Source organism: Pelobates fuscus, chromosome 6 (genome assembly GCF_036172605.1).
Source record: "Pelobates fuscus isolate aPelFus1 chromosome 6, aPelFus1.pri, whole genome shotgun sequence".
NCBI lineage: Eukaryota > Metazoa > Chordata > Amphibia > Anura > Pelobatidae > Pelobates > Pelobates fuscus.
This window is the reverse complement of record NC_086322.1, coordinates 271,518,267-271,532,722: the sequence shown is the minus strand read 5'-3', so window position 1 is coordinate 271,532,722 and position 14,456 is coordinate 271,518,267. Positions and strand designations below refer to the sequence as shown.

Below are 14,456 nucleotides of genomic sequence, written 5' to 3'. Positions count from 1 at the left end.
GAGTCCACGAACAATCCACGAACGCTCCACTGGCTGGCGGTTGTCTGTACGAATGGCAGCCAGCTGAAGGAGTGCTCATTAATTGTTTCCCTTGAGGTTTGCCGTTTGACACTGTTGCAAGGTGTGAAGGTGTTAAGCCAACATTCTAAATGGGGTATCGGGGTGGTCCCCGTTCGGGAGGCAAATTAATTCCCTTTGTGGAAGCACTCCTAAACAAGGAGCGGGAAGAAAACACGAAAAGAAGGGGAAACACACATAATATCATACAAAAGATGGGGAAACACACATAATATCAGACAGGCAATTCATGGACCGGCAGCAGTCCCACCACAAGAATGTTTAAAGTAAACATACTGTGTTGTAAAAATTAAACCCTTCATTTCATGGAGGTAGTGTGAGTGACAGCCAGTGGAGGTGTGGCTAGAGCTGCATAAATAAAGTGATTTTAACTCCTAAATGGGGAGAGAATTGAGCAGGGAAACTGCAGGGGTGTGATTTACACACCAAAACCACTTCATTAGGCTAAAGATTTTTTTGGTGCTTAGAGTATCTCTTTAAATGGACTTTACTATCTAGTGTTCGTTGAGCATCTGTAGTCTTAATTTGAGAGAGAATATTAATAAAAACAAAGTTTATTGAATTTATAGATAACATAATCTACTGAACCAGGAAAAATAACAAAATGAAAGTATCTCAATAAAGAGTAGATAATAAAAAAAGTATGGAATTCAAGAGCAGCTACTTAGAATTAAACATGTTTGTATTGGTTCTCTGGAGACCTTATGGTATTTCTTTCTGCAGGAGACAACCACAAAATTTCTTGAAGAAGAAAGACCCAAAAGAGGAGGCCCTGGAGAGACTGCAGACGTCTGGAGGTCCTCCACCACCTGTAAGACAGGGAATGAGTCTTTAGGGGCTTTAGTATGATGTTACCTTGAATGATTAATTATGAAATATGGATGTCCGCTCTTTTCTATACTTTTAAGAAGCGGCCCGGTTGTTCCTGGCAAAACTTTTTTTTTCTTTGCCTACAGAATCGGCATAAATAATAATGGCTTTTAAAGCAATAGGTCATAGTCAAAGTTTTATAATATTTTTACATGTGACTAGTTGGTATAGAGACATTGTAAGTGCCCAGTGCCGTTCTGCATGTTGGAATACTCTAATCATGCGTTGCGTGACACTAACCACTGTTACAGAAGACAATTTGCAGAGTAGTGTGCCCAAATACTAACTAACCAGGGGTACCAAACATCAGAACTGCCTTAACACTATATATTGTTTGCCTTTCAGGATCCCCCTAAACCACCTCCCCCTAAACCACTGGTGAAAAGTGAGAAGTCTAGTTCTATGAAAGAAAAACATAAGTCACTTTTAGATTTGTTTCCACCAAACTTTGTTCCTCCTGCCCCAGAACAAAAAACCCCAAAAGAGCCAGGTAAGAGGAGTGAATACCAAATAAGGTAGCATATTCATCACGTACATTGTTGCAATCTATGTCCATAATTTAAGACCACACCATGCTTGCTATGTCCTCATTTTCTATTTGTTGTTTGTTTTCCTTGCTCTCTACTTTTAGGACGCACTCTTAATGGTGATCATGCAATAAGAACCTCTCTAATGAAGCAGAATGCCAGTGTATTCTTCTCGTATAGCGACATCAACTGGAGACTCTATGTGCGCAAAGAGGTAGGTTTGTGAGTTCTAAATCCCATACCCACCTCATTTTCATATTTGACTATTTAGCCCATGAAGTGTAGATTTGTTTGTAACATACCTTTCTAAAAAGCTCTCGTCACTTATAGTTGCCTATCATTCTACCTTATAGCTTTTCTATCCAAAAGAGAAGTTTAACCACCCTCAATACCTCCATCTCCTCTGTGAGCAGGTAAGTAGTTATTTCTTTCTTGGCCTTTCTTTAACACAACATTCTTAAAATAGATGCAATTATATTGCAAATATTTAGCAATGTAACTTACTTATGTAACAAGCAAAGTATTTGCTTGTTACTTAATTGTTACACACCTTGAGTCAACATTTGATAGATTTGGCAGTTAAGAACCCTTTTGTATTTTATCATTTTTTCCCCAGCATGTTTTGGAAGGTATAAAGGTGTAAGGATAATAGATAACAATATTACCAGGGATGGTAGATTGAAGGTGGATAGTGGGAAACTGGAACTACGAAGAGGAGTGTGGGCTGGTGGTCGTGATAATAGAATGGGTTTGGTGAATAAAGGGCATAGAAGTAGGGACTAGCTGGAAATGTTTATCCAGCAAGACCAGGAAATGGTGAGCATAAAAAAGAGGAAAATTATAATAAGATATGGTTTGAAAAGGTGACCAGTGTATGATTTTTACAGAAGGAGAGGAGAAATGAAAGGTGGTCATAAGTGGAGTACATACAAAGAGAATCAAGGGATGGTGGACATGGAGTAGAGGATCAGGTGTTGGGGAGGAGAAGGTATGCAGGGTATGGAGAGCACAGAAAGGGGACCAAGGTATGCAATAATCGTAGAAAGGAAGCAAGGACTATTGGGCAGAGAAGAAAAGACATGGACTGGTTGAGAGAGAGAGCAGATAATGGCTGACAGAGAAGGTTAAATAATGGACAAAATGCTTGCCAAGAGGACAACGCATGGGCCGTGGGTGCTGGAAAGTGAATAGGGAGCAGTGGATGATGGGACAAGAATAGGGAGCGGTGGATGATGGGATAAGAATAGGGAGCAGTGGATAATGGGACATTAATAGGGAGCATTGGATGATGGGACAAAAATAGGGAGCAGTAGATGATGGGATAAGAATAGGGAGCAGTGGATAATGGGACAATAATAGGGAGCAGTGGGTGATGGTACTAGAATAGGGAGCGGTGGATGATGGGAAAAAAATAGGGAGCAGTGGATAATGGGACAAGAATAGGGAGCAGTGGATGATGGTACTAGAATAGGGAGCATTGGGTGATGGGACAAGAATATGGAGCAGTGGATGATGGTACTAGAATAGGGAGCAGTGGGTTATAGGACAAGAATAGGGAGCAGTGGGTTATAGGACAAGAATAGGGAGCAGTGGGTTATAGGACAAGAATAGGGAGCGGTGGATGATGGGACTAGAATAGGGAGCAGTGGGTGATGGGACAATAACAGGGAGCAGTGGCTAGTGGTAAGAGAATCAACTGACATAACAAGAAAGTGATAGATGGATAGAACTTGACTGGTCATTTGCTAATAATGTAGTGTAATTATGAGTGCTTTATGGAAATAAAATAAAGACCCCCTCCTGCACCTAAACACGTCTTGCTAACCTTTCCCCATCCCAAAAATAAAATGTGACCTAAAAGAGTTTAACACTCTAATGAAATGGACTAACCAATGCCCCTATTTTATCATCTTCTGTCCACGCATCTTACCCAGTAAAAGAAAGAACCATTAAAAGCCCACCTAGCTCTAAAATAAAAATTCACACAGAAAGAAAATCTCAATATATACTGATGAACTGGTTAAAATTAAATCCTATAGTTATTTTATAATCACAGGGTTCATTCATTACTTAATGAAACTCATTCTATAACATGAGAGAGTTACTCCATGTCCCACTATCTACCACCTTCCAGACATTTGGTGGGAAAGGAGGACTGTGGCGTGATGGTCTGCTCTCCTGTCTCTATTTGGGTTGTTGGGAGATTCTGGGACCTGAAAGCTTTTGTTAGTTTGTCTATACGTGGTCAGCTGAGCAATTACCAAGCTATATTTGTGTTGCAGTGATTTAAAGAGATTTTAATTTATACTTTTTTGTGTGCTCCAACCTTAATTGATGCTGTTTCCAAAAAGATCTGAAAATCTATCTCGAAATCTCATTTTGAGACTTCCTTGGTCTTCATGATGCTAATTATTTACAAGCTTTATTTTTGACTACCATTTGCTACAATTTCGAGTTTATTGAATAACCTGTTCGTGTTGGCATAATGTGAATATAAAACGGTTTGATCCTTGGGCACGGTCTGGGCACTAGTTAAGCACTGAAAAATATTTAGATTTGTATAAATTGTAAGTGAATTGTGTCCCTCTATCTCTCTAGATTATTCGAGATACATTTTCCGATTCTGGGTTTAGGCTAACACGAGAAGAACGAAGGAAGATGAGAGATCTTCTGAGTGAGTATCCAGCTCTCATCATTGTTAAAAAAATGTAAATAATATTAAAGGATTACTCCAACAACCATGTGAACCACTACAGTGATTTTGAAGTGGTCATGGTGGTCGGAACCTGTATGTGCCGCATTTCCGTTTGAAACGCTGCATATCAAGAGTAATGTGCACTTTTTGCCGGGGGCTTGTTACAACCCCGGCACACGTGACCTTTGCAGCCCAGAACTCTTTTCCAGACTAGCCTAATGCTAATTCTATGCATAAAATACATCTGTCATCAGCGCGCATTGCACGCTAGCATCAGACATAGTAAGCCTCTCTATGGTCCTCACCGCCTCCCTACATTGTTTTTTAGACTAGTATTTATTATTTTAATCTTTTACCTCCCTCCCTGTGTCCACCGTTAGTCCTTCCCTCCCCAGCTCTGAGCGTGCAAATGGGCACTGAGCCAGAGATATGGTCCAATCAAAGGCATTTAGTAGTGGAGGGTGGACCTATTAACTAGTGCCCTATTGGCACCATACCAAAAAACAAAACCCTAACATAAATGTAATAAATAGAACCCAAAAATATGAAAAGAAGGTATGATCATGTAACATGTAAGAGACATTATTCCAACCCTTGCCCATTTTATGATTATATTTGGAGATTATTAAAAAAAAAATGAAAAAAAAAAATGAAACTACCTCTTAACAAAATAAAGAAAGAAAGAAATACAGAAAAAAAATATGCATGCCTATCCTTAGAAAGTGTGCTAGAAGAATAGCTAATGGATTATGTCAACTGAGCAGAAAGCTGTCTGTGCACAACCTATGCTAACACAGTGGAAAAGTTTTTTTCACATGGAGAGGTCAAGAAAACCTATGCCTATGGTATATTAACAGTAAGTACAGTTAGTGATTCATTATAATTGCTTTGAATTACTGTAGTAGCTGATGGGTACTTGGAAAAACAAGCTGGTTGGTTTGGTAGTTGAATGAGGTTATATTGATGATAATGTGTAAATGTAGTATTTTACAGCTTCTAATCCTGGATATTAACAGGTGTAAAATACAGACAAGGCTAGTTACGGTTTCTGATAGACATCCATATTTTACAATAAGTTTAGTATTTTAGGTTTATGTCATGGTTCCCATTACATTACTAGTTCTTATAACTAGAGCAGGCCACTATTGCTCAAGGGAAAAACTATGGGGAGTTTAATGGGGGAACCCAATAAATCATTACTTTTCAGATATCATTGATCAATCATTGTATTGTAATGGATTCCATTGATGGCTTTATATCTCCTTCCAGATGAGTTCCGCGTGGGGAATGACGCAAGTTCCATCATCGATGAAAACATAAAAAAACGCATTGTGATAGCTGCACGGGACAATTGGGAGAATTACTTTTCTCGCCTCATCCCTGTCAGTGTGAGTACTAGTGCCTTACCGATGTATATGTTGAGTTGAGATCTTATGGTCTACATGACCTTGAGATAACGTTTGTGTTCGGCTCGCATCCTTCTTGTTCAATAACTCCACTCGCAGTGACTTGCTCTCTCGGGATTTGTGGACTGGTTGATTACCAGGTCACAATTTAAGTTTCAATGGCTAACATGATGTATTTGTTACAGCTGGAGGAAGACAGTGAATTGTTACTGCTGGCCGTATCTCATCGAGGGATCCGTCTTGTGAAGGAAACGAACGCCACAGGAATACAACAAAGGCATCTGAAGACTTTGTGCAGCTACAGGTGAGATGGAACAGTGATTGACATATACCATTCTACTTTATTAAAAGCTCTACACATGTTAGCACTCGTTAAAAGAGAGTCCACAGAAAGCTAAAAAAAAAAAGATATGACCAGAATAGCGATGTCTCAGTTGCATCACTCTTCCAGTTTTGCACTATGGTTCTCATGGACGGTGCTGGGTGAGCAGGACTTCCTTTTTGGGGAAATTTATCAAAGTGTTGCCACCACTTTGATGTCTAGATTTCTGCAAAGCTTTGACTTAAATGATTAAATCTGTTTTGTTTTTTTGAAATGTTGTGTGCCCTAATTCCATTACATATAGTGCACCACTTATAGCAATTATTTGAGTTTTGCTGCTGTTTTAATAAATAAAAAAAAAGATTAGTTTTACGAAAAGTACTTGTGAGCAGTCAGACTGGTCCCTGGCTTGTCATCCAGACTGTAACGGAGCTCGGTACTCTGCCTGAGTATCTCCATCAATCTCCCTCCTTTTCCAACAAGACTCTTCCAGTGATTATAGTTGCTCACCCAGACATCAGCCAGGGTTTGATGAATGATGAAACAGAGTGTTTACAGCCCTTATCCTCATACACGATTTGAAACTTAGTGAAGGTAAAACCAGCAGAGATTTATTAATTCAAAACACACATATTTATACAGGGTTGAATATATATTGAATCTTTAGGGGGTGATTATTAGAAAGAGTTCTCTCCTTGGCGACACCAAGTCTGGGCTGATGTTAATTAGTTCAGCTTAGGTTCATGATATTATCGTCATCATCAGACATAGGCACAAGGGAATTCAAACCCCCAAAGTCCTTTTTCCCAAGATGTAACCCCCTAACATTAAACATCCTCAATAACTTGTAACCTCAGCCATGCATAATCCAAAAACAGCATGGGTCGGAGGCATCCAGTCGAGCAACAACACTTTATAATTTGACTGGGTCGCTGCCATCCTCTGACCTGGCTAAGATTTCCATGCATCCGGCTGGTTGGTCCTGGTTTCATAAAAGAGGTTTCTGGAGCCTTGTGGAGAGTAGCGTACTAAAATCGTGGTTATCCTCTGATGCCTCCTCACCTCCCCAGAGGCGGCGCTGTGATTGGTAGTTAGGGGACCACGCTACACACATTCAAAGATTCACTGTATCATGACACAGTTCCAATCCGGTGAATAGTTCCATAGTGATTTGTGATATCTCCTGGTGCCAGAATGGGTCCAGGTGATCCCTTCAGTTCACCCAGCTCCAGCTTGGGGGTAGTATAAGCCCTCAGGGCTCCCCCTTTCCCAACAGTGTTTTTATAGGGTTTTATAAGGTCCATCGTCTGTGTGGAGGAAGCTGGTCTCCAAGATCCTCCACAAGCCCCAGGAATGGAGGCATCCGTTACACAAATCTTGTCTTATTACATTGCGCCCACTTCTCAGCATACGAAGCGCTCCTTCAATGACTGACTTCTGGCCGTATAGTCTGCAATGCATTAGAGTTTCAATAAAATTCTATTGCAATGAAAATATTATAAAAACTATACGTTTAGTACTAAATTTCACAAAATCTAGTAATCTCCCGGATGTGTGATTTCACAAAGATGTCACAGCTGCTGATATCTTTATCTAGACTGAAAGATGGAGTTGCCAATGTGGAAGAACCTCAGGTAAGTATATTACCCATCCCTTATCTCCAGGTGCCGCCATGCAAGCCGTTAGGTCACCTCGGGAGTCTTCACAAAAATGCAAAAGCCCACAATTGTCAGGATGGCTTTAACAAAATTAGGTTATTTTTACCAGCAGCCTAAATTTATCTTATTTTTTTTTATGAAATATAATTATCAATATTTGTATCCTTTCCTCGCAGTTTTGCAGATGTTCTGTCCCTGGAAATGTCAAATTCCTACAGTATTAAGATCTGCCTACGAAATGAGGATCTACAGTTATTCTCGGACAAAGCACAGTCACTAAAAGCATTGGTGGATATTTTTCTGCAGGAGCTGGTCAAGGTACCATAGAGGAGGATACTCTGCACAATTGTACGTCTCTCAATATATAAGATTAATCTCATCCTTTCTTCCTAGGACTCAAACCACGTAATTGCCCTGCGCAGTCACATAACTGACGATAAAAGCCTTCTCACCTTCAAGAAGGGAGATATCATCAAAGTGCTGCCAATGGATGGACTGCAGCCAGGTATGTTTTGTGACATAAATCATTAAATTAAAGCCCCCTTCATGGATCAGTTACACCTTATTTACTTTCAGAGCAGGATTAACCATAAGGCAACCTTAGGTTGCCGTCTATGGCCCAAGAGTTAGGTCATTGGACCATGAATATGTTTTGCCCCATTAACCCTCCCTATAAAAAAAATGAAGGGAAGGGGGGCAAACTGGAAACTGCCTAGGGCCTTTCTCTGCATAAAATTAATCCCCCACATCCTTGCACCCTGGTATGTAAATGGAGCTATACTACTTTACAGTGGCAGAACAAAGCAGTGAGGAACCTGATGCAATATGTTTTTTTAGCCTCCTTTAGCACAAGCACTGTCAAAAGTTAGATTCCCATATATCGTACAACTCTATCAATGCTTCGCCAGCTGGGGATCTACCATGTGCTCATGGTATTTGTGAGCATTGTTTGAGTTTGAATGTAAGCATGTTTTTTGTGTGTGTTTGAATGAATGTATGTATTGTATTGTAGTGTCGGCATTTGAATGCTGTTGTATGTTTGTTTGTACCGCTGCTATTTGAAAGCAGTGGTGTACTTCTGTTTAGTGTTTGAATGTGTTTGTATGTAGACTCTGTGTTTGATTCCTGGGATGTATGCACATACACTGCCCCTCACGTACACGCTGAAATACACACACAGATGCGCCACACATATACACATACTGACATAAATACAGATCCACGCATCTGCACACACTGACACATACATACCGATAACAATTTAAATATTTGTTGCCACCACCCTGCTTCCATACCTTTTTGATGCAGGAGGGCGGCTTCCCTGTGGTCCAGGGGCATCAGGTTGAGTTTGATTGCTCTCTCTCCTGTGTGGTCCTCCACTCTACGCAACTTCACATCTACAGGGGGCCAGTCACGCTGTTAAAAGGTAGCGGTGCCTGATCGAGCCTCTGAGGTGGCCCAAGTGCGTGGTTGGCCGCCCTGAGCTTGTGGGACCCAGTGCAGCCACACCAGCGGTAGCTCTGCCACTGCTACTTTATGATTGAAATAGCCTGCCAGGACAATCAAACTATAAAGAGATATGCCTAGCCCCTTGTCAAGAAGAGTTTAAAACATTTGTGTTTCCATCCACCGTTGCTTTTTATGGTGGAATGTATTGTATTAGAATTATAATTGGTAAAATAAGTGATTAACCACTAAAACAAATATCACACCTGCTGCAAGTACAACTAGAGGGTGTCAGGGTACCTGTAGTCTCTACCTCGGAGGAGGTGAGACACTTAGACGCCCGTCCTCTCAGGGGGGCTGACTCACCCGATCCTTGCAGTCCTCCCGGTCGTTTACACGCCGGCCGCGATAGCTCCGCCTCCTTTTATGACGTGGCGCTCAGTAGCCGACGTCATGACGGCAATCATGTTCCGACCTGTCAATCAAGTCCCGAGCAACGAATCAGGTCTTGTCAGGGGCGGGGTCATCAATTAAAGAACCAAGGTATAAAATAGGGATGTGTGTAATGGTTCATTGCCCTGTCGTGGTTCTAGCTAGTCTGGTCACTCAGTGCTCTTATTTCTATTTGTCTTTTTGGTTCTGACTCGGCTTTGTATTTTCGACCCTGCTTACCTCTCTTATCCTTTGGACTCGGCTTGTCTCTCGCCTACCTGTTTTCTCGTTCCCTCGACCTCGGCTTGTCTCTGACCATTCTTTGCTTACTCCTTACGTTAGTCCGGCCATTCTAAGGTCCGGTATACGTACCTAGCTCCTGTTTGTATTCTGCGCGTTGGATCCCTGTCCCGATCCTGACATTACGACAGGGCCAATGGATCCTGCAGGTACAAACGCTCAGGTCGGTTCTCCTGACTCTAGATTTGAGGCCATGGACCATAGAATGGACCAGATGGCTCTAGCGCTGCAAGCATTGCTATCTCATCCTAGTAATCAATCAGAGGAGATGCGTACTCCATCCATCTCTTCTGTAAGTAAAGGCCTAGAGGTAGCCACAGTGGGTGCTTCTTCCTGTGTTACTTCCCCTTTACGCTATGGCGGCTCTCCGGATACTTGTCGAGGTTTTTTAACCCCTTAAGGACACATGACATGTGTGACATGTCATGATTCCCTTTTATTCCAGAAGTTTGGTCCTTAAGGGGTTAAACCAGATAGGTATCCATTTTGAGTTACAACCCCGCGCCTACCCTACAGACAGCGCGAAGGTTGGATTTATAATCACGCTACTCATTGACAAAGCTCTTAGATGGGCTAACCCTCTGTGGGAAAATGATAATCCGTTAGTCTATAACTATAGTGCCTTTGTCGCTGCTTTTAGGAGGACTTTTGACCCCCCAGGAAGAAAGGCCAATGCAGCTAGACTACTGTTACGTCTTAGACAGCATAACCGAACCCTTGTGGATTATGCATTAGAGTTCAGATCCTTGGCGGCAGAAGTCAAGTGGAATGAACAGGCTTATATGGACGTATTTTTGAACGGATTATCAGATGAGATTCTAGATGAGGTTGCCACAAGAGAACTTCCTGAAAATTTGGAAGATTTAATTTCATTTATTTCTCGAATAGATGAACGCATGAGACAGAGGCAGAACACTCGAGATAGAACCCGGAGACCTTCCATAAGACTAGCTCCCTCATTTCAGAATTCTGAATCTACAACTTTAGCTCTCCCAGAACCTATGCAAATAGGTAACACTCGTCTCTCAGAAGATGAAAGACAGGAGAAGGGAGGGGCTGTGTATGTATTGTGGAGTAAGAGGTCACCTACGCCTAAATTGCCCTAACTGTCCGGGAAACGCTCGCACCTAAGTTTCTCAAGAGGACAGGCCTTGGGTGTTTCTATCTTGTCCTCTATATATGATTATAAAGATCATAGGCTTCTGTTACCTGTTTCTTTAGCTTGGGAGAAGGGAGTACTTAATGCTATGGCATTGATAGATTCCGGAGCAGCTGAAAGCTTTATTGACCAAGCCTTTGTCACTAACCACTCTATCCCATCTCAGCTAAGGGATACACCCTTGGCCGTTGAGGCCATAGATGGTAGACCATTATCAGAACCTGTTATTTTTCATGAAACCATACCAGTTAAGTTAACCATTGGTATTCTACACGAGGAAGGCATATCCCTCATGCTTATCTCATCTCCTTCAGTTCCAATAGTCTTGGGGTATCCCTGGCTTAAGAAGCATAACCCTATTATTGACTGGGAACTGGGTGAGAGAGTCTCCTGGGGTCAGGGTTGCCAGAGAGGATGTTTACAGAAAATCTCACCGCTTTGCGTAGTTGACGCCCCGATTAATTCTCCCCAATCTACAGATTTACAGATACCGTCTCAGTACCTGGATTTAAAGGCAGTCTTTGACAAAAAGAAGGCTGATACTTTACCCCCACATAGGTCCTTTGACTGTAAGATTAGACTCCTGCCTGGTACTATAGCTCCGAGGGGTACGGTATATCCTCTATCCACTAAGGAGAACTTAGTCTTAGAGGAGTATATACGGGAGAACCTAGACAAGGGATTTATTAGGAGATCCTCTTCTCCAGCTGGGGCCGGTTTCTTTTTTGTGGATAAGAAAGACGGCACACTACGGCCTTGCATTGATTATCGGGGCTTGAATAAGATAACTATTAGAAATGCTTATCCTATTCCCTTGATTACTGAGCTCTTTGATCGACTGAAAGGCTCCAAAATTTTTACCAAGTTAGATCTGAGGGGAGCTTATAACTAGGTGAGAATTCAGCAGGGAGACGAATGGAAAACAGCTTTCAATACCCGTTATGGCCACTATGAGTACACGGTAATGCCCTTCGGGCTTTGCAATGCACCTGCAGTATTCCAGGACCTAATTAATGAGGTTCTTAGGGAATTTCAACATGAATGCGTTATTGTATATTTGGACGATATACTAATACACTCTAGAGAGATTGAGACTCACCACAGACAAGTCAGAAGGGTATTGCGCAAACTTCTACAACATGGATTGTACTGCAAATTGGAAAAGTGTAGCTTTGACCAATCTCAGATAAACTTTCTTGGCTACGTTATTTCTGGAGACGGGTTTAGGATGGACCCGGTTAAACTCCAATCAATTTTAGATTGGCCATTGCCCAGGGGACTCAAGGCCATTCAGAGGTTTATCGGATTCTCCAATTATTATAGGCGCTTCATTAAGGGGTACTCTTCTATTATTGCTCCTATTACCAATATGACTAGACAGGGTGCAGATACCAAGAATTGGTCTACTGAGGCTCTCGTTGCTTTCAGATCACTCAAGGAACATTTTGCCTCAGCACCGATATTAATTCATCCTGACACCTCTTTGCCTTTTCTACTCGAGGTAGACGCCTCGGAGACAGGTATAGGCGCTATCTTGTCCCAAAGGCTTGGTTTGGATAAACCGTTGCATCCATGTGGGTTTTTTTCCAAGAAATTATCTGGGCCTGAGAGCAGATATGACATTGGTGACAGGGAACTATTAGCGGTCATTATGGCTTTAAAGGAATGGAGACATTTGTTGGAAGGGACTTTACACCCGGTTACTATTTTGACGGATCACAAGGACTTGTCCTATATAGGGGAGGCCAAGCGCTTGTCCACCAGACAAGCTCGTTGGTCCTTGTTCCTCACTCATTTCAATTACGTGCTCACTTATAGACCTGGTTCTAAGAACTCTAAGGCCGATGCATTGTCCCGCCAACATGAACCTTCTACTATGACTGATGCGGTTTTGTCTCCTGTAGTTCCCAGGTGTAATATTATTGCCAACACGAGTGTCAGGATACACTCCCCGTTGCTTGCCGAGATCAAGAAGGTACAACATCTGGCTCCCAGATGTGTTCCTGGGGCTCGGTACTTCGTCCCTCCTGAACTCCAAGTGGAACTGCTGCATTGCTTTCATGACAGTAAAGTTGCTGGGCACCCTGGCATACGCAAAACGTTTTCCCTGATTTCCAACGAAGGATATTAGGGATTTCGTCTGGGCATGTGATGTCTGTATGAAGACTAAGCAACCTCATACGCTCCCATGTGGGCTTTTGCACCCCCTAGAAATTCCTGAGAAACCATGGTCCTGTTTGGCTATGGACTTCATTGTCGATTTGCCTGTTTCTAAAAAAACATACTGTTATTCTCACGGTGATTGACAGGTTTACTAAAATGGCTCATTTCGTGCCCTTGCCTAAACTGCCCTCTTCTCCCGAATTGGCTGAGATTTTCGCGAAAGAGATTTTTCGTTTACATGGTATTCCCTCTGAAATTGTTTCCGATAGAGGTTCCCAATTTGTTTCCCGGTTTTGGAAGTCCTTCTGTTCTCAATTGGGCATCAAATTGAATTTCTCTTCTGCCTATCATCCCCAGTCCAACGGAGCTGCCGAACGCACCAACCAAAAGGTTGAACAATATTTGCGTTGTTTTGTTTCCGAACACCAGGACGATTGGGTCGGTCTGATTCCTTGGGCGGAGTTTGCGCACAACAATCTTGTTTGCGATTCTACTCGTTCTAGCCCCTTTTTCATGAATTATGGCTTTCATCCTACCATTCTTCCGCCAGTTTCCCCTTCCCAAGGGGTACCGTCGGTTGATGTTCATGTTGCCAATCTGAGGAAGTTGTGGGATCAGACTCGACGAATTCTTCTTCATAATTCCACGGTGTTCAAACGACACGCTGACAAACGTAGACGGGTGGCTCCGGTTTTTGCCCCGGGTGATAGGGTGTGGTTGAGTACCAGAAACATCCGCTTGAAGGTTCCTTCCATGAAATTTGCTCCTCGTTACATAGGTCCTTACGAGGTTCTGTCTCGAATTAACCCGGTTGCGTATTGTCTTGCCCTTCCGCCTGCCCTGCGCATCCCTAATTCTTTTCATGTTTCCCTGTTGAAGCCTTTGGTTTGTAACAGATTTTCCTCCGCTGTGTCCTCCCCTCGTTCTGTTCAGGTTGAGGGTCAGGAGGAGTATGAAATCAAATCTATTCTCGATTCTCGTGTTTCTCGGGGGAAGTTGCAATATCTTGTTGACTGGAAAGGGTATGGGCCTGAAGAAAGGTCTTGGGTGGTCCATGAAGATGTGCATGCCCCTCGTCTCCTCCGGGCATTTCATGCTCGTTTTCCGTCTCGCCCCGGTTCCTTCCGCCCGGTGGGCGTTTCTGAGAGGGGGGGTACTGTCAGGGTACCTGTAGTCTCTACCTCGGAGGAGGTGAGACCCTTAGACGTCCGTCCTCTCAGGGGGGCTGACTCACCCGATCCTTGCAGTCCTCCCGGCCGTTTACACGCCGGCCGCGATAGCTCCGCCTCCTTTTATGACGCGGCGCTCAGTAGCCGACGTCATGACGGCAATCACGTTCCGACCTGTCAATCAAGTCCTGAGCAACAAATCAGGTCTCGTCGGGGGCGGGGTCATCAATT

The 14,456-nt window shown here is 42.8% G+C and overlaps 1 protein-coding gene across 1 annotated transcript in view; it reads left to right on the top strand.

Annotated features, from left to right (window-relative positions):
• The window catches only part of MYO15B (myosin XVB), a 62,732-nt gene that overhangs the window by 26,153 nt on the left and 22,123 nt on the right, over window positions 1-14,456 (top strand). Inside the window, exons 23-31 of the mRNA XM_063425868.1 lie at window positions 802-889; window positions 1,294-1,438; window positions 1,580-1,689; window positions 1,829-1,888; window positions 4,074-4,149; window positions 5,440-5,558; window positions 5,762-5,880; window positions 7,733-7,874; window positions 7,950-8,061. Of these exons, the coding sequence (XP_063281938.1) occupies window positions 802-889; window positions 1,294-1,438; window positions 1,580-1,689; window positions 1,829-1,888; window positions 4,074-4,149; window positions 5,440-5,558; window positions 5,762-5,880; window positions 7,733-7,874; window positions 7,950-8,061 (971 nt within the window). The remainder of the gene's footprint in view (window positions 1-801; window positions 890-1,293; window positions 1,439-1,579; window positions 1,690-1,828; window positions 1,889-4,073; window positions 4,150-5,439; window positions 5,559-5,761; window positions 5,881-7,732; window positions 7,875-7,949; window positions 8,062-14,456) is intronic.